This window comes from Notamacropus eugenii, chromosome 2, assembly GCF_028372415.1.
Source record: "Notamacropus eugenii isolate mMacEug1 chromosome 2, mMacEug1.pri_v2, whole genome shotgun sequence".
NCBI lineage: Eukaryota > Metazoa > Chordata > Mammalia > Diprotodontia > Macropodidae > Notamacropus > Notamacropus eugenii.
The window spans coordinates 105,891,708-105,911,686 of record NC_092873.1 but is presented as its reverse complement, the minus strand read 5'-3'; the positions used below and the strand labels follow the sequence as shown (position 1 = coordinate 105,911,686).

Below are 19,979 nucleotides of genomic sequence, written 5' to 3'. Positions count from 1 at the left end.
AAAAAGCCAAATAAAAAAAACCAACTCATGTCAATCAGCACTGGAGGAAAAGGGAAATTCAGGCTGTTTTCCACAAGGACAAGCCGAGCTCTCGGAGGCTGAGGGGCGCCTCTCCCACCGCCTCAGGGATCTCTCTCTACGTCCCTCACGCACTTACCCAGACCCTGCTACGACAATCCTCAGGGCCTCCCTCCTTCCACACTGCCCTGTCCTCCCTTCCTTCCAGACAGCCTCCCGGTCTCCCTTCCCCCTCCCCTCCTAAACGCACTCCGGGCTTTTTCTAGTCTCACAATCCGCTCCTTCCAAACCAATCCAATCTCTCCTCCTCCGACCTTAGGAGCCCCCTCCCTGCCTACCCCGATGACCCCTCCCTGCCCCTCCTCCACCCGATCTCCCCCTCACTCAAAGCCCCTCCCCCCTCCAACGTCTCGGTCCCTCCCAATTCTGCCCTACCCTCCTCCCATCAGTCCTCGCTCCCTGCTACCTGCCAGGCCGGGCCGGGGCGGGGCCCGCAGGTCCGCGAGCTCCCAGCAGGCTGAATCCGGTTCCGCTCTAACCGACGGGCCGGTCCCAACAAGACAAACACAAGTGAGCTCTGTAATTCCGGTAGGGCAATGTGTGGCGCATGCGCAATGCTCAGCAAAGTATCCGACGCCTCATGGGAGATGTAGTCTGAGAGTAGGCGACAGGGAAGGAAACAGTGTTTCTTGCGGTTACCTCCAGGAAGATGACCTGGAGCCATCTGGGTAATGTAGTCCTGTATTCTCCTGGCCGAAAGCTGGTCGGTCCTCCAGGCTACACCAATCATTAGAGCAACTGGGAGTGGGAGTCAGAAATGGGTGGGGCTGGCGCAACGTGTAATTCGATCCCACAATTCCGTCCCCGGAAGTTGGAGTGCGGGTTCGGCCGCGGGCTCGGAGCAGGTCAGGTTCTTTCAGAAGTGGGGGAACCCGAGGGGTGAGGGGCGGGATTCTACAAGTGGGGGCCAGAGGAGCAGGGTGAGGAGGTCCCGTATGTGGGAGCCAGGAGAGGGGAGCTCCCGGACCGGGGTGAGGAAACCATATGTGGGGACCCAGCGGCGGGCGAGGAGACTGTGGAGACGCCATATGGGGCAGGGGTAGGCGAAGAGAAGGAAAAGCCTTAGAGAAAGGAAACATCTCCAGCCCCCCGGGACGGGTCGGGGCTGCTTTGGTTGAGACCCTGGCTTTGTCCCCTCTTGAAGAGGGGGAGCAGCAGGGGCACCTAGGTCACTTGTGGAGGGTGGGGAGTGTCCGAGAGCCTCGGGGAAGTTCGGAGGCTTTTCAGTATGCGGGGCGGGGGATAGGTCTGTAAAACCTGAGGGAGGAGCTGGAAGTGGGCCTAACGGGTCCAAACCTCTGTTTCCTGCCCCTGTCCCCCACGGCCCCCCAGCCCGGGCCTGCATGGCAGCAGTGGTCCTGGGGGAAGATAAGATGGGTCCTGAGCGGATCTTCCCAAACCAGAGTGAGGACCTGGGGCAGCAGCAGGGTCCCACTGATGGCACAGGTGACTGGAGCGGAGAGGATCCCGAAGAAGAGCCCGAGGACCTGGGGTCAGGCCCAACAGACTATTCCTACCAGCCTCTGAACCAGGACCCCGAGCAGGAAGAAGGGGAGGTGGCGCCGGTGCAAGGTGCTGAAGGTGCTGTCCCTGACATTCAGGAGCGAATCCAGGTGTGGCGTTGGTGAAAGTTCTGGGTCCGACCCAGCAAGGAGGGATGTGCAGGGAGGGGAGCTCACAATACCATTCTTTCTGCTTTACAGGCCCTAGGGCTGCACCTGCCTGACCCCCCTGTAGAGAGTGAAGAAGAGGAGGAGGAGGAGGGAGCTGTAGCACTGAGCAGCAGAAGTTCCATACCCATGGACCCGGGTAATGAAGATTTCTAAGTCGTTCCAAAATTAGGAGTGGGCAGAATTCCAGTCAGAAACTCTAATTAGCAGAAATGAGCCCTGAAACCAAAAGGAGTGAGCTGTTTTGTAGGGGTGGTTTGATGTTGGGGAACTTCATTGGTATAAGGCCTTGAGACTTCCACCTCCCCCCACACCCCCCAGGAAGCAGGTCGGTGATAGGCTGGTTCCCTTCCTGTCTCCCAACTGAAACTTGGATATGATTTCAGAACATGTGGAGCTGGTGAAACGGACAATGGCTGGAGTAAGTCTGCCAGCCCCAGCAGTCCCTGCGTGGGCCCAGGAGATTTCAGATGCTCAGTGGCAGGATGTGGTACAGAAGACTCTCCAGGCTCGACAGGCAACCTCCACATGGAAGTGACTCTCTGAGAACAGCCTCATTTCATTCCTCCCCCGTACCAGACCTAGAACCATCCTGATACACAACTGGATAAATTCCTGCTCCCTTCTACATCACAGGCAAACTCAGACTTCTTTCCAGAGATCCACTTTATTCAATTCTGTACATATGGGAACATCTGCCCAAGCCCAACCCACCTTAGCATGTAACACTTTGCAGAGAATAAAGCACCCTATGTACACAGCCAAGAGCAGCGCCATCTGTGCCCTGGGACCCCCCAATCCCCCAGTGGTGCCTATGAGAGGCAGGTAAGGGTCTGGCTTTGGGTACAAAGAAATAAATACATGTTGGGACAGCTTAAGCTCGGGAAGAACCTTAAGGTGCTACCCTTTTCTCTCATCCCAGTTCTGGGGCCTTGCAGGTAAGGATTCAAGCAGGCCTAGGGTGGTCCCTTTTAGTGTTCATGATCCCTGGACTGCTGCTTAGAGAAAGGAGGGCTGAAAGATGGTGGTGTCTCCCTATGTTATTCTCCCCTCCCACCCTTTGGTCCCTATGAGGCCTCATACCCCACATGGAGTTACTACCTGGTCTATGTAGGTTTTCTTCCCTACAATCTTCCCTAGTCCAGTTGGGGTCAGACAAGAGGGGACAGGGAATGTGCATTAGAGGGCCTCACTGATTCCAACACGAATACCCCTTCCCCTTTGGGAGATGTGTGGTGCTTAGGGGCCAGCCTTTCTTCACCTGCTCTGCTTCATCAGCCTCCAATGTTCAGAACCAGGATACTGCAGGATACTGTCCATCCTGGTCCTCAGTGGGGCTGGGAGCAACTTTGATGAGTGCAGTTTTTTGCTGATCTCTACAGGTCCCTTAAAGAAAGGGACGTAGGATAGAGATCTACAGCTCAAGTGAAGATGGAAAAGGATGGGGGTGAAGAGTGTTTAAGGAGATTTTCAGAGTTGGCCCCAAACACCCTAGGAGACTGGAGAATGGGAGAAAGTCAGTGCAGGGGGCATCCCAGCTATGAGCAACAAGCATCTCCAGGGCATGTCTACACTAGTCACAGGAAGGCCAGGCCACACAGTGAGAGTCTTTGACCCAAGAATTTTGTTTTTAGGGAGCTGGAGGTGTTCACCCCATCCTACCCCCAGGTCAGCTGGGGGGCAGGGGCTGAAGGACCAGAGCAGTGTCCCGGGGTAAATGGGCAGTGGCCCTGGGTGAGAGAGAGGAGGTAAGTCAGAGTGCCTCCTGGCTGGCCGTCAAGAACTCCTCAGCCCTCTTGTGAGCCTCCAGTGCTTTGATGGTATACACGTCCTGGGGTAATTCTGATTTCCTCCGAAGCAGCACCTTTTCCTTTTTGATATCCTTCAGCATCTAGGGAGAAAAAGCAACACATGAGGAAGTTGCCAGTAGATCCCCACACCACCCCCAACCACCTGGCAGGCAGCTAATTCTCTCTCTACCCACCTGCACTGCTTCTGTCTCGACTGTCCTCTTCAGAAGCTGGATGTCCTCAGTTGTGGGGGTTTCTGTCTCCATTGAATATACAGGGGGGAGTGGGGGAGGTGCTCGGAACATGGGGTACTATTGAGGAGGAGAGGCAAAGAAGTCAGGCCCTGGATTTGGCTCAGGCTAGAGCTCCCTGTGTCCCAAGAAGGGACCCTAAAAATACCTAGGCCTTCTTTAGGGCTACAGGATGAGGTTTGGGGATAAGGCTTACCTGGGGGTTTAGTCGGGCAAGTTCCTCGATCTTGTGCCACATCTCTTCTCGTTCCTTGAGACGGAATCGGCCCCTGTGGAGAGAACAGGTGCCAGGGATGCTGGGAAGTGGTGGAGGAAAAAGGGGTGAGAGAGCAGGCAAAATCCTGGGGTCAGGCACTCACTTTTGCTTCTCAGCCTTGTACTGCTGCGTGCAGTCATCAAACAGCTTCTGATTCATTTCCATGAACAGCTTCAAGGCATTGTAGATCAACCCATGGATAGTCCTGTACTCCAAGAGAGCAGGCCAAGACACTGACATCCAAAACTTCCTGTGCCCTCCCAAGGCTACTCCCACTTCTCTACCAGCACCTGGCATTGTACCTAACACAGTAGACACTGAACATCTACTCCCATGACTTAACAATTTTATCTCCCTGATACATGGTCATCTAGGACCAAATCAGATGAAATGATCAGAATCTATGATGCTGTGACAGGCTAGAGAAAAGGATTTTACAGATCACACAGTCCAGCCCCCTCACTCCATGGATAGCATGAGAAAGAACAATCAGGCCTTAAAGGCTGCCACAAATCGGCTCCCTCTTACATTTAGGGCAACGGGCTGCGTCATAACAGCGCCTGCCTGTGCACATGCCCTGTGTCTCCTGAGTGCTCCAGGACCTGCAGGACCTGTACACCCTCACCCCTCAATGTTCATGGAGGGTTCCCAACCCTAGAGGCCCTGGCTTTGCCCCTGACCCTGCCTTAGGCCCTACTTGTTCCAGTGGCTCTTAGAGTTCCTGTATAGCGCCGGGAACATGATGGGCAGGAGGCGTGCAGCATTGTCGCTAATCAGGCTCATGATGTACTCATTGTTCCAGTAATAGAGGGCACGCTCTGCAACCTAGAGAGGGAGGAGAGAGCAGTGTGCATTGCTAAGCATCTGGCTTGGGGGAAAACAGGTGTGCAGAGGGACACAGGGTTCCAAACTCTCTCACCTGGAAATGGGGGCTGGAAACACATTTGGCAAGCTGGCGGAAGAGCGGTTCCATCACTTTGCTGAACTCAGAAGGCTCGATGACATCCAGGATCTCCTCCAGTTCATTCAGAAACATCACTTCCTTGGGGCTGTGAGTCTTGGGCCAGAACTTTAGGAGCCCCACAATCACCTATGGGGAAGGAGGTGAAAATGAATCAAATTTCTGCTTACTTCTTGCCTTGTCCCTTGCCCCTGGCCCTTCAAGCCTCTCCCATCCCTCACTCTCCATCATGATGTACAAGCTCCTCCCACTTCTGTCTTTTTAGTCTATTTCCCCTGTATCTCTATCTCTTATCAACAGACCTCTGGGACAACAGCCATGTCTGTAGCAAACCAGGAGCCCTCTGGGAAAGGGAATAAACTCTCTGCATGGGAGTCAGTCAGTGGCATTAACTGATAATGAATTTCTGGCTCATCCCTGAGCATGGAGAGGCTTGGGGTTGGGGGTAGAAGGTAGAGTTGTGAGGGGCCTAGCCAAAGTTGTGGATCACTTACCGGTTCAGTCAAGCTGCTCTCCTTCTCCAAGAACTGCACCACACAGTAGGCCAACTGGAGGATATTCAAAGACAAAGCTCAAAGTAAAGGCAGGAGAGATAAGGGGGTATTTGAAGGGCTAGGAGAGGCACTTTCTAATAAACTTGTTCCTTAAATGGGTAGCAGAGTTACCCACCACCCCCTTTCTAAAATTCATACTCTTAGTAGGAATTCCCTTTCCTTCCAGCTCAAGAGTTCCTATATAAGACCTAGCTAGCATGGGTATGGCAATGCCACAGGAGAAAGGCAGCTCACCTGAGGGTGGTAGACGCTCAGAGACTTGACCTTGTGTAGGGGAAGCAGGACTCGAATGAGGAACATCTTGTGTTCCTCTTTGAGGGGCAGGGCAAAGCCATTAATGATGCTGAGTAGGGGAAAAAGGATATTATTAATCTAGGAGTAGTAGTCTAAGTGCAATATATCACCTTCTCCCCTTATCCTACCCTTGGGGTTCACCCATGCAAGTGTCAGGGCTCCTCATTCACCTTCCCAGAATCTCAAGCAGCTCAGCAATTCCGTTGTGATGCTCTGTCTCGTAAATAAACCTATATGGAAAGGAGGCACAGGTTTGGTCTCAACCAACAATCATCTCTGCCACACCCACAATGCACTTCTACCTGCTCTGGTTCTTTCCCATGCTCCCCCTTAACCTTCAAACAATCATCCTACTTTATCTGTATGAAGGCTGCAGGAGCCCCATGTAACCTTCGATGGCCCCAGTTTTCTATGCTGCTATGCTTCTAGCTTTACCTGTAGAAAATGTGATTGATCTGTCTGCGGATGTAAGCTCGAAGGCCCAGGAATTTGCCATAGATGCGATGCAGGATGGTCTTGAGAAAGTCCCTCTCTCGGGGGTCCTCACTGTCAAACAGGTCCAGGAGCTAGAGAAAATTAGGGAAAATGAATGGGGTAAAGTCCTAATCAACCAGAGAGAGCTCACAAGAAGGCCCCCAAGCAGAGAATCCCAAGGAAGTAATAAGCCCCTAAATGGGGACCTGGACTAAGCACCTCTGACTAGTCAAATGGGATCTCAATATGACCTTTAACCCAGGGCTGCTATCTGGGCACAGCATCTTTATGTGTATATACAAACACCTGTGTGCATTTTAAGTTGAGCTATTATTTGTCCGTGTGTACCATTACATGGTAAGGGCCTTTCAATCAGGGATTAAATTTTTTTAACCCCCTCCATAGCATCTTGTTCAAAGAATAGTGAACATTCAACATGTTTAGTAGAAAGAGACAAGAACAACTAGAGACGTTGGGGTGAAGATACAAGGCTCTAGTTCATGGAGTTCAAGAGAGACAAAATAAGAAAGAAACAGTGATTTTGGAAACTCACAGCAAGAACAAACTTCTGGTCAATGTACTTCTTGGCCACATTTGGCTGAAAATCAGGAGACTCCAGGAAACGTAAGAAAAACTCATAGACCAGCTGTGAAGGGAGGGAATTGAGAGCTCCATGAGTACCTTCAAGGACCAGCAGAGAAATCTCCACACTGCCCCTGTATCTGAACCACAGCTGCCCCCTTTCTCCTCAAGCCTACTTACCTGGAGATGAGGCCAGGCAGCCTCCAGGGTGGGCTCATCCTCTTCAGGATCAAATTCAGCCCCTGTGGGGTTGGACGATGGTGGCAGCGTCCGAAACAAGTTCACTGAAAACTGAGGGGCAGAGCCTAGGTCAGAGCAGTCAAAGGTGGGCCCTCTCCCCATGCCTGGGTTACCACACAACCATCCCTCAGTCCTCACCATGATAACAGCCTCCGGGTAAATAGCTTCGGTGACCACATCTCTGCTGTGCGTGATGTATTCTACCATTTCATTGAGTCCTGCCCGCTTCACTTCCTTAAACTTGAGGTCACTCAGGGGGTCAGCCACAAAGTCAAAGAGTACACAGCACTGACGTAGTTTCTGGATAAAGAGCTCCTCTCGCTCTGGAGATGGAGAATCTGCAACAAGCCCCAGACAGTGGCAAGGTCCACCCCATCAGAGGGCTGGTGGGCTCTCTTCCTCTAGCTACATTCCTGACTGGACTCCTCACAGGCAGCCTTCATCATCTACCCTCACCCCTGACAGTGCTCCATGCCCAATGTCACCTGACACTAAGTAAGCTCTATTCATGGCCACCTGGTATGCCTGCTCACCTTTCAAGGCAGGGAGCTTCTGCAGTTCACGGTTCTTGCTGAGGTTTAGTCGGGAAGAGCTCTGCCGCCGCTCCTTCTTGACAATCTGGGGCCCCCCTGAATACTTGATTTTGCTGAGTTGTGTAGGGGGTGGGGTACTGTTGCTTGGGCGCTTGTTGGATGATGGTGCCTGAGGCTGTGACTGTGGTTGGGGTGGTGGCTGAGGCTGGGCCTAGAGAAAGAGGTCATCAATGAAAGCCCAATATACTCAAAATCAAAGGCCTCTGGTTCTAGTCACTCTGGCCCTAAGATCATGCTCCATATATCCTCCTAGAACTACTCGCCATGGCCTTGAGGCCCTAGTCCTATTGTCTTTCTGCCTTGGTGCAACAAGTCCTACTCCCAATACAATGATCCTACATTAATAGAGCTCCTGGATCTCAGTCAAAGCTCAAATCCCTTCAGTCCCAAGTAGGGAACAATTTCATCCAAAGAAGCCGAAGCTAGAGCTGTAGAACATGGCAGTGGAAAAGCAAGGCAAATCAACAGTCCAAAGAATTAAGTGTCTCATTCTCAGACCTGGAAGATACATTTTTGAGCAGCCAGTTCCCACAGAAAAACTAGTTCAGAAACATGGATGTGGTTGTAGGAACACAGTCAACTAGTTTTCCTTGGTAAACACCCTACTGCTCTTTGCTTATTCTGTGTGGCAGAAGAGAAGATGGAGCAGAGGGTGCTCTTTAACTACACATTGACTAGAATCTGAAACAGGCCTGGAGAAGGTAGAGACTTTACAAACTCTGGATCTCTGTGATGTCATGCTTGTCTCCTTCTTCTTCCTAATCCCACCCCAGTCCATATCCCAAATGCCCAGCCTCTTTTCACTCTATAGGGAGGATGGTAAGTAGTAGGATGGATGAACCTATTTGGGGTATAGAATTGGAGAGGGAAGCAAAAATTTCACCTCTTTATTTATAGATTTTTACAAAATTAAATTTTTGACAAATGTGAGAGTCAAGAAATAAGAAAGGAGACCAAAAGCTAGATTCACTCAAGAGCAGGTTGGAAGTCCACTCCCTACAGGAGGAGACCCTCAGGTTCAGATGACTGTGGAAAAAGCTGAAAGAGAGGTGGGAACAGACAGTACACACTAAGTTTTACATGTATTGCTTTTATATATCCATAATCTGTTTTTAGTTATGGAAGACCGGATTGCTTTAGAGCCTGGAATTCCCCTTTTTGCCTGTAGAAAATAAAGCACTTAAGAGTAAAAAAAAAGGCAGAAAGGAAGACAGCAAAAGGCAAAATGGCCAAACCTTAACCTTCATTCCAGGCGTTCTATGGATTGGGACCAAAACCCACCCTGGCCCAGGCCTTAGTTTCTATGCCTGAGAGAACAGCCATGTCCTAGTCAAATATGCTCAGGCTGGAACTCCATGGAGCAGACAACATGATTACTTTCTGAAAGTGCCGAACTCCTCACCCTGAACCAATGGCAGCAGTGTAGGAATGAGGCTGGAAGCTCTCAGTGAAGAGAGAAAGAGAGAGACAAAGAGGAAATGAGGATCCGAAAAAGCACTAGGCCTATCCAAACCTTAGCCAACCTTTAAGGTACCTGGCAAATCAAGCATCTCCACAAGCCCTTTCTAAACCACTCTAGCTCTCAGTAATCACTTCTTCCTTTAATTTCATAGCATTTATTATTTATATCATTTCTTTATCAATCAAAGACAGACTTGTGACAGATCATATATTACTTTTATCAATATTTAACTTTTTTTGTGCTAAACAGACAAGACTGTAAGAATCATAACAGCAAAAGCCCTGTCATACACCCTTGTAATCCTTCAAAGCAAAGTGAGCCTAATCAAATTAAAGTGTCATTGGGAAATGTTTAACAACCTAAATAAAAATACAATTCAATGTTGGTAATGTTCATTTGTGGGGGTTGATATTCCTTTCTATTTGAGTCTGATAACACTGCTCCACAGCATCACAGTACCTTACTATACAGAAAAGAAGTATTGTAGGACCATAAATTTAGAGCTGAAAGGCACTTCAGAGACCATCTAGTCTAACATCCTTAGTTCTATAGATGAGAAAGCTGAAGTTCAGAAATATGAATGACTTGCTTCAGATCACAGTAAATAGAACTGGGAAGCCAGAGTTCTTTCTCTATACCTTACATTTCCCTGGATTGTGGAACAGGACCCCCAGCTGCCTCCTGTATCCCTCCTCACTATAAGAGGCTGCTGAGTTCTCACTGAGCTTGCTGTTAAGTGCCTCCACCACCATCAGAAGGGGACCAACTCTTTCACTTTCTCTTTCATTAAAGGTCAAGTATTATTCCTACCTTGACCAGGTTAAGACATTAAATAGAAAGAAAAGCAAAGCACAGATGAGAAAGTATTCATGCTGATAGGCTACAGGAGCCCAGCTGTGGAAAAACCTGGGATCTCTGATCAACACAACGACCAACCACAATCATGGAGCACTCATGATGAAAAATGCTACTCTCCTGGCCGAGAGGTGACAGAGTCAGACTACAAATTGCAACATATGTTTTTTGGGCATGGGCAATGAAGGAATTCGTTTTGCTGGATTATACATAATTTGTTACACAGGGTTTATTTTCTTTCCTTTTCCAATAAGGGTTGGGAGAGGTGGGAAGGGGAAAAGGGGGGTTTTTGATTAACTGAAAAAAATTAATTTAGCTTAAAAACCAAAGAAAGAGAGAGAGAAAGAACTGAAAGAATCCAAGGAACTGCTACCTGGACCTACTTATCATCTAGAGGAATGGGGAGCCAATGGGACACATCATCTTGGGAAGCTGCAAATCCTCTTCTTCTTTTCATGGGTCAGCTATTCATACATCAGAAAGTCTCTGCCAAGAATGAAGTCTTACACCGAGTGCTAGTATAAAATCCAAGGAAGAAACAATTTCCTTTGGAAGGTTAGGAAGTAAAATACCAGTATCCCCATGAAATGGTTGGACTAACTCATTGCTAAAATCCTTAATGGGCCTTAAAAGCAGTCAGTCAGCTAGCACTTATTAAGGGTCTATTATGTCCCAGGTATGGTGCTAAGTGATAGATATACCAAGAAAAACAAGGGGCTTCCAGTCTAGTGGGGGAAACAATATGGAAACAACTATGTACAAATAAGCTATATACAGGATAAACTAGAGGTAATCCACAGAGGAAGAAAGACACTAGAGTGATGAAGGGCTGGAAAAGATTTCCTGGAGATGACAGTATTTTATCTAAGACTTTAAGGAAGCCAGGAAACCCTGAAGGCAAAGATGAGGAAAGAAACATTCCATGCAAGGGGGACAGCCAGTGAAAATTCCCCGAGTCAGAGGATGGGAGTGTCTGGCTCACGAATCAGCAAGGAGGCCAGTATCACTAGCTGTAAAATGTGAGAAGACTAAAAAGGCTGAGGGTGAGAAGTGGAGGGTGGCCAGGGACAGGGGAAGGAAGGCAGGTTATGAAGAACTTTGAACACTAAACAGAAGATTTTATATTTGATTTTATATTTTATTTCTATTTGACAAGGGGCCACTGGAGTTGATTAAGTGGGGAAAGGGGAAGAGTTGATAGGGTTAGACCTGCATTTTAGAAAGGTCACTTAGGCAGCCGATTGGAGAAAGGGCTAGAAAGGGGAGAGAACAGAAGCAGGGAGACCAAACTGCAGGTGAGGACAGGGGTAACGTCAGAACAGAGTAGTCTACTAGAAATGATCTGAAGGTAGGAACATCAGGTCTGAGGAACAGATTGGATATTGGGGAAGAGGATTGTGAAGCATCAAGAACAGCACCTAGGGTGTGAGCCTAGATGACTGGGAGAATGATGGTACCCTCAAATGTAACAGGGAAGTTCAGAAGAGAAGACCTGTGAACAAAGATAATGAGTTCAGTTTTGGACACATTGAGTTTGAGATGTCTATGGGACATCCAGGCTGAGATGTCCCATAAGTAGTTGGGGATGGGATGGGATGCTCACTGAAGGTCAGCAGAGAGGGTAGGGTTGGATAAGCAGCATAGAGAATCATCAGCAGAGAGATAATAATTTAATCCATGAGAACAGATGAGATCACCAAGTGAAATAATATAGAAAAAGAAGATAAAAGGGACTAGGACAGAACCTTGTGGAACACCTACAATTTTGGGGCATGACCTAGATGAAGAGTCAGGGAAAAGCAATGGAGAGGAGTGGTCAGATAGGTAGGAAGAGAACTGAGAGAAAGAATACCATGAAAAGCTAAGGAGAAGACAGCATCATGGAAGAGGATAATCGATAAAGTCAAAGTCTGCAGAGAAGTCAAGAAGGATAAGGAGTGAAAAGAGGTCATTAGATTTGGTGTTGAAGGGATGATGAGTAACTTTGCAGAGAGCACTTTCTGCTGAGAGATGAGACTGCTCTACAGCTCCATGACTCTGAGGCTCAGGGTGGCTACACAGCCTGGAAGTGAAGCAGTCTGGCACATGGGAAATAGAGACTCTGCAAGCTTTCACAGACTTCATCATCATAACTTACAACTGACCACAGCTCTAAAGTCTGCAAAGCATTTTTCTCATAACATCCTTGTTTGATAGACAATATAAGTAGTTTTATTCCCACTTCACAGATCTGAAAAGCGAGACTCAGAGTGGTTAAGCAACTCAGAGGTTAAGCTCAGTGAGATGGCTAGTTAGTTTGAAAGCTAGGATCTAAACCCAGGGTACCTGGCTCCAAGTCCACTGCTCTTTCCATAATAACAAAAGGGTAACAAATTCTACTTAAATTATGACTCTCAAGTGTCAAACGCCCACTAGCAGTTGCAGGCAATTCCCTTAGCTTCCCCTGGCCAAGTTCTCCAGAACCAGCTTCCACTCCAATTCACTCTCTAGGTACATGTTTATTTTGGCATCGGGGCCATAACCAGAGCACAACTGAGACTGAACATTAGTGACCCAGCAAATCTGATCCCCACCCACTCCATCACCATGTCTATTTTCCCTCCTACTTCTGAGCCTTAGAGCAGTCTATTGCCTCTTCCCAAAATACCCTCTGCTAATAGAAAGTATCTCCTGTACTGACACCTTATCCACTGTTTTCTTTGTATGGGAAGGTCACCATCAGGTTGGGGCTCCCCAAGAAGCAAGACTGGCTCTGTGCCATAAAACTAGAATCATGGAATGGCATTGTAGCAAAGCAGGTAGAAAGCTGGCCAGAAAGACCCAGTTTCAAGTTCTAACTCTGAACCATCCTGGCTGTGTGACCCTGGGCAGATTGTTAAACCTATCAGGGCTCTGGTCAATTTTCTAAGGCTATAAGTTACAGAGAAGGTGCTGACCTATATTGGAGAGAGTATTTTCTTACACCAAAGAAACCACAAGTCCAGTTCCTATGCCTAAGTATGAAGAATGTATTCTCCTAAGGTGTGCATGCCTCCTTTTCCTCCACTATGTGTACATGTGTGTCTACATATGTGATGTCATGTGCCTGTGCGTGTCCCTCCCCTCCAATAGACCTGAGGTCCCTAAATGGGGGAGACTCAGTCTCCTCTATCAGAGTGGAAGCTCCGATAGGGGAGGAATGTTCCTGTTCCTCTGTTGTCTTTCTCTGCCAAACTTCAAAATAGGATTCTGCACTAAGCAAATTTGCCTGGATGGAACCAAGTCTAAGGGACTCAGCAATCATTACCTACTAAGCTGGCACTGAAGTTTTTCAAGCCTTTGCTCCTCAAATTAAAGATGAGGTTTGCAGAGAGAGTCCTGAGAATTTTAGAATAACAGATTTATAGATTTACATTGGGAGGGATCTTAGAAATTATCTTAGTTCAGTAACCTAGATCAATGCTGACCTAGAGCCCAGTTCAGATCTCCTGCCTCCCAATCCCATGAGCTTTCCACTAAAAATTCCAAGTAAGACATTAGGAAGTTCTTAATGACAAGGATTGTGAGATGCTGGCCTGAGCGACACTCAGGGGTGGAGGTGGAATTTTCCTCCATGGAGATCTTTTAAAAAATGGGAGATTCTCATCTGTGTGGGCTGGATTAGGCGTGGTCTTCTCTGGAGACACAGGACTGGGAAGACGCTCTCTTCTTAGAGTCCTTCTGTAAGGTTTATGATTCAAGAACCCCTCTTTCACAGTATAACCCAGCTGTTGGTTGTTAATAAAGCTGAAAAGGCCTCTTTCCCTTTAGTACACACCTCTCTCCCCATACACAAGGTCCCCTCAAACAGGCTCTGCTGGTATCTGAAGAAGGCTCAGGATTCAAAAGAAACAAGGGAACATATTCCCCTTTCCCTCCTGTTAATATCCCCACATACCCAAGTGCAGGTCACCTTCAGCTGATCATGATCTAGGATCAGTCAAAAAAGCCTGGGTTCTGGCAGGTCCTGAGGTGGTTCAGGTTTGGCCTTAAAAGCCCTGTGGGTCAGGTCTGTCTTGGAGAACAGGGGTAGAGTGGAAGCCAGTGGGTAGACTAATGTCTAATGAGGAGTCCTACCCCTTACAGGGCCTCTAGCCACTAGGACAACTCTTGTTTTCTCCTGTCTTCCCTTCTTTCCCCTCTGGCCTTCTGGCTGATCACCTGCTGCTCTCCAAGCATGGTCTAGTGACTACATCTTATTCAAGGGTAAGGAAGCAACCTATTACCTTGTAACTAACATGCCAAAGAGGGGTGTGGAAAAACCAATTTTATTCGTAGTTTCTCCCACTTTGTGTCTTGTTCCTAAGTCTCTCACAGTGTCTTGAACATCAGACCCAATTGCCAATCTTGCTGAGTTCTAGATCTCTGTCTCCTGGAAGGTTCTTTTTTCCCTCCAATGTCACAACTGTCAATAAGGGTCTAAACTTGGCTTCCTACTCACTGTGTAATCTTGGACAAGTCACTCATCTTTCTTTTCCAGGCCTCAATTTCCCCATCTGTATAACGAAGAGAGTCAAACTTATTGATTCTGACTTTCAACACGAGAATACAAAGGGCAATACAAATGTAGTCAATTTTCCATTATCACCCGAGATAACAGAAGTCAAAAGCAATCTGAGTAATTCATATCCCCAGAGAAACTCAAACTTTTACCTTAGTCCATCAAACTGACAAGATATGACAACCCTAGAAATAAGAACTGTTTTTACATCATCTTTTTTCCCACCTGACTCTTTGGAGAGACTAATATGCAAAAGGGAAAAAGTACAGGACTTTGACAATTGGGACCTTCAAGCCCACAGTAGAGTTAGTTAAGCTGTGCATTCACATGAAGATCCTCCACTGAAGTTGGAGCACATTACCCAGCTCTTTGATTAACACACATTATCTTTCCCCCTAAACTTCCCTCCTTCTGAACTCTCCTATGAGTCAAGGGCACCTCTATCCTCTTCGTCATCCAGGCTTTCCACCTAGGCGGTCATCCTCTCCTCCTCCTCACTCGCACTCATCCCAAATCTCCAGGCTGCTGCCATGGCTTAGCATTTCTACCCTCCGAACAGCTCCTAAACATACACATCCCCTTTTCCTCCCCTCTGTTGCCACTCTGGCACAAGATGCATTCTAGTGGGTCTCCCTATTTCAAGTCTCTCCTCACTCCAATCCATCCTCCTTTCAGCAGCCAAAGTGATTTTCCTAAAGTGCAGGTCCAACCATGTCACCCCTCCCCTCCACCACAATCGATTCCAGTGGCTCTTTGTTACTTCCAGGAAGATTAACTATACATCTTCTGTTTGGCTTTTAAAAGCCCTTCCCACCTTTACAGTCTTCTTCTTGACTCTCCTCTACAAACTCTAGCACCCAGTGACAGCATCCTTCTTTGTGTCCCTCTGTGCTTTTTCACCAGCTGTTCCCCCACCCCATCTCCCCCTTCACCTCCTCCTCCTGGCTTCCCAAGGAGAAGAGGCTGTTCCCAGTGCCCTTGCATCCCCCATGGCTGCTGCCTTCTCTTTCAGGTTACCTTCCACTTCCACCATGTATATCCTACATGAACAATTTTTGTATGTTTTTTCCCCCATCGGAATGTGAACTCCCTGGGGAAAGGGACTATGTTTTTGCCTTTCTTTGCATCTCCTGTGTTTAGCACAATTTAAGTATCTAATAAATGCTTTCTGATTGACTGACATTATTCTGAACATTTCCTTTTCATTCTTCCACTGCTAACCCTGCCCTCTATTCCTCTCCTTTATTGCTTTAGTGTCCTTGATTGTTACACAATATTGAACTCTGATCCTTACTGCCACTCAGGGACATACATTGGATAGTAAGCAAAGGTAGATGGAGAGCAGCCTGGGAAGAAATACAATCTATTCCCAATGTGCCCTCCTCTTACAACCCAAAGCTGTGAGAGTCACCCTTTGTCTCATCTAATTTCTCCATGTATTTTTTTTCTTCTTTTTCCTAGTCATCATCCTCACCTCTTATAATCAAAAGGAAGCATGTAACTTGTAAGAATTGAGAGATACAGGCAAACGTTACCAAGTTTTAGGTGCTGATGTTTGAAAGAAGAATTGCCAAACCATCTCAGAGATGGCAAAGGCTGTTCTTGGATGAACTTTTCCAATTTCCTCTCAACACGAGGGACTTAACTCTATTCCTTTCCTCCGCCTACACATCTTCTAGCATTCATATAGAGTCCACACCCAAGTACTCTGTGGCTCACACCCTTTTCTGTGTATTGGGGTTCGGAAATTAGGACCTATACAAGTAAAGCAACCACACACATTACCTCCTCGGTGCCTTCCCCTGTACCATCTTTCCCCCCACTGTTAGGCTTGGCAGTCCCTTTAGCCGACTTGGGAGGCTCCTGTAAAAGAAAGAATCACAGTTAGCAGCCTATGAGGGAAGAATGGTCTGGCTGGTCAGTATCTAATGGGTAATCTGGGCTGTGCAGCAACAGTCACAAGATCGTAGTATTTAGAGCTGGAAGGCACCTTAGAGATCATCTGGTATAACATCCTCATTTCACTGATGAGAAAACCAAGGGAAAGGGACTTGCCTGAGGTCACACAGCTCAGAAGCACCAGATAAGGGTTTCAAACTCAGGTCCTCTCATTCCTAATCCAGAGCTCTTTCCATATTATGTTGCCTCTCATATTAACTGCCAAGTATTCACCTCCCTTACATCTAGACACTGTGGGAGATACAGAAGTAGTAAAAGACATGACTGCCTCCTTTTCAGGTGCTTATAATCCAGCTAAGAAGACAAAACTATGGCCTATGAATAACTGAACTCATGAATGCTAAAATCTGCATGGTCCTAAGTGCTTCTACCAGTTCAGAGAAGGGAAAGATCAATCAGTGTGGGCTGGAGGAGGTGGGGAAGGCTTCAAAGAAAAGGGGAGGATGACGAGGGCATTCTGAGGGCAGGGACAAGCAGAAGCAAAGGCAGAGAGGCCGCAGCAATAAGCTCCACCTGGGCTCCCTCGCTCTCCTGCTGCTGGCTGGCCAAGCCAACCACAGCGATTACACTTTCACCCTGTCAATAGGTAGCTTCATAGTGTGACAGAGCTGGAGTTTGGAGGGGTCCCTGCACACACTCTCCTACATGTTGTCACCCAACGGGGAGGAGCCAGCTGGAGGAAAGAAGCCACACCCAGGGATCCAGTGAAGTAAGACATTCAGTCAATTTGGAACATGAGCAATCAGGAGGGCTGGGTTCCCCCCAAGAGATGATTTTTCTGGCCAGGAAGATTTTACAAAGATTTTCCCCTTGCTAATCTCAGTTATGCCACCCAAGGAGATCTACCTCAGAGTAAAACAAATGGCAAGTGAAATAGAAAACTCAAAAGCTAAACCAAAAAGTTCAAACTATTCAAAGGGGGATGGCATTATATCTAAATCTAGCATTATATTCAAATCCATGTAGCATCATTTTCTATTCCTGCACATAGGCCCATGGCTTTACTGTTCTTCACGAACATTTTCTCTGCTTCAGTCTTCTGGACCTTATATTACATCCTATCTTCCCCATCAGATTAGGGACTACTTAAGACTAGGGACTATCTCCTCCATCAGATTAGGAGTTACGGAGGGCGGACACCTCCTACTGGTGAGCCCAGCGTAGAGATCACTCAAATGGTGCAGTGTAGATTATTTTAGCAATGTCAGTTCCCCAAGGGCAAAGACTAGGTCAGGCATATATCATATACAGCCCAGAGGCTAGTGAAGAATCAGGAAATATTAAAACACTGCCAAAACCCTCATACTCTTCTATCTTTACACTAAGATTCTGATAGGTTGTACTGATAACCTAGAATAAACTATTTGGTGTACAACAGGTTAAGGTGGAGAGGTTAAAATTCAAAAGGACAGACAGTCCCTCATAGACCCAGCTAGTAAGAGGGCAAAGACAAATGGATTGGAGATGAAGTTGGTATTGTAACATACTACATGTAATTTAATACCCCAAAGTCACCTTATTTCTGGGTCAGAATCTCAACATGTACAAGAAAAAAAATAACAGAGGGAAATGGGACAGAGGAAGAAAGATCTATCTATATGAACACTGAAAAGAGAAACAAGAATATGAGGAGACAAATAAGAGGATGGTAAGACCTTCCCTAACCACATTTGAGTAGAGTCAGGCAACATCCTACTTTTAGGCAAAGACCTGGGTACTTTAATGTATTTCTTGTTTTACTCTTGGTGTTTTCAGGGGGGAAGGGAGAGAGTTATTGGTAGCCAAACTATTTGGCCAGTGGACTGAGATCTCAGATTCTCCAGGGTTAAGGTCAAGAAAGTGCTCCCCAAAGCTGGAGAAGAGAAACAGAATTTAAGAAAACGGAGGAAAATTACCACCACTATAAAGAAAAATGGAGCTACCCAAATTAAAAGGAGAGTTGCCCTGATATGGGAGAAGATACTCTTCCTGGCTATGGTAAGAGAGGAAGAAGACAGAGGAGAGGGAGGGAGGCAATGAAGGAGAAAGGGGGAACGAGGAGGAGAGAGAACATTATCCCAAGGCTGAAAGGAGGGACAGGAGGGAGCTATGACAAGTTTAGGAGTAGGGAAGTAAGAAAGTTAAAAGGAAAAGGGACATCCTAAGTATGTATATAGAAATATACTTAGAAAGTGCTGTTAAAGATATTGGGAATGGGGCCAGGGGGAGGGCATGGACAGGTGGGGAACTGTCCTGGGTTCAAAGGGAAGAGAGGGGAATCTTGGGTTGGAGAGTAAGGGCTGAGGCAGGATGGAGAAGGTGTTGAAGATGGATGTATAAAGGGAATGGCTCAAGTTAAGTGGTTCTAGAGTATGTCTGGGTGAGTATTCTGGAGGGAGAAATAAAGAGAGCAGGGTTGCCTTGGTTAAGGGAAGGGGCTGTCTTGGGTTGTGTGTTATAAATAGGGGGTAACCCTAAGTTAAAGAAAAGGGGGTGGTGTGTGTGTGTCTGGGATGGGGATGAAAAGAAGGGGTAACTCCAAATGACAGGGAAGGGAACGCCCTACTATGTGTAAGACAGAGTAAGGAGTCAAATAAAGGAGTAAGGTGGATCTGGGTTAGAGGGAAGGCACTATTTAAGGGAGGAGGGACCTGAAATAAAGGAGGGTATTTTAGTAAGGAAAAAGAAGGGGGTGGCCCAAAGACAGAGGGAAGGGGCTGTCCTGGGGTACGTGTGTATGTTGCAGGGAGGTCTCACACAGAAGAAGGCGATCCTGGGATAGAGAGAAGAGGTGGGAGAGACTGTTGGGGTCTATGTTTGGAGGAGGAAAAGGGAGGCACTGCCTGAGAATAACAGAAAGGGGCGTCTGGGCTACGGGTACTTCGAGGGAGCTGTGCAGAGAAGCTGTCCTACAGCATGCATGTTTTGGGGGGAGCCAGGGAAGCCAGGAAGGAGGCAAGGGGCCATCCTGGGGGTGCAGAGGGGAGGGCTGCTGGGGGTGCTTTAGGGGGCATAGAGGGGAGGGGCTATCGCTTTGGGGGGGTATAGAGGAGAGGGGTGTGGGCTGTCGGGGTGTGTGTGTGTATGTGCTGGGGGGTGAGGGTGGCGTAGAAGGACGGGGCCGCCCCGGGGAGAGGCTGAGGAAGCGTGCAGGGGCCCGTCTCGGGCTCGGGGCGGAGGACGCGCGGGGGCTCTCGCGGCCCGGCCCGGGAGGGTCGGTCCGGAGCTGTCCCGGGGCCTGGCTCGGGCCCCTCCCTATTTCCCCGCGCAGGCCCTAGGGCGGGGGCCAGGAAAGCCGGGCCCGCTCACCTTCTCCTTCTTCAGTTTATAGGGCATCTCGGCCTGGCCTGACTCGGCCCGGCCCCCGGGATCTCGCTCCGGCTCCGCTCGGCTGCGCTGGGCCCACTCCGGCCTCTCGCCACCGCCGCCACCGCCGCCACCGCCGCCGCTGCCTGCGCTTTG

At 48.1% G+C, this 19,979-nt stretch overlaps 3 protein-coding genes across 9 annotated transcripts in view; 1 reads left to right on the top strand and 2 right to left on the bottom strand.

Annotated features, from left to right (window-relative positions):
• KLHDC3 (kelch domain containing 3) overlaps positions 1-695 on the bottom strand; it is a 12,605-nt gene extending 11,910 nt beyond the window's left edge. For 2 of the 6 annotated variants that reach the window (XR_011974270.1, XM_072642209.1), the window contains exon 1: positions 485-680. The gene's annotated coding sequence lies outside the window, so the exon portion shown is untranslated. Of the gene's footprint in view, positions 1-157; positions 355-453 lie in introns of those variants that run through there. The other 4 variants (XR_011974271.1, XM_072642206.1, XM_072642205.1 and 1 more) reach the window with 3 other exon arrangements.
• MEA1 (male-enhanced antigen 1) lies at positions 635-2,513 on the top strand. Of its 2 annotated transcripts, none has more exons than XM_072642211.1 (4): positions 635-923; positions 1,411-1,691; positions 1,782-1,887; positions 2,135-2,513. In XM_072642211.1, exons 1-4 carry the CDS (start codon positions 836-838, stop codon positions 2,284-2,286), a joined length of 627 nt encoding a protein of 208 aa, XP_072498312.1. In that variant the 5' UTR covers positions 635-835; the 3' UTR covers positions 2,287-2,513. The 2 variants fall into 2 exon arrangements, with proteins under 2 accessions (XP_072498312.1, XP_072498313.1); XM_072642212.1 differs by having other exon boundaries at positions 917-1,049.
• PPP2R5D (protein phosphatase 2 regulatory subunit B'delta) lies at positions 2,397-19,979 on the bottom strand. Its single transcript, XM_072642201.1, has 16 exons — positions 19,827-19,979; positions 16,365-16,442; positions 7,684-7,894; positions 7,289-7,488; positions 7,091-7,201; positions 6,882-6,974; positions 6,290-6,420; positions 6,025-6,084; positions 5,795-5,903; positions 5,501-5,554; positions 4,965-5,135; positions 4,743-4,870; positions 4,149-4,250; positions 3,986-4,058; positions 3,733-3,849; positions 2,397-3,639 (listed from the first exon to the last, which is right to left on the bottom strand). Exons 1-16 carry the CDS (start codon positions 19,851-19,853, stop codon positions 3,502-3,504), a joined length of 1,803 nt encoding a protein of 600 aa, XP_072498302.1. The 5' UTR covers positions 19,854-19,979; the 3' UTR covers positions 2,397-3,501.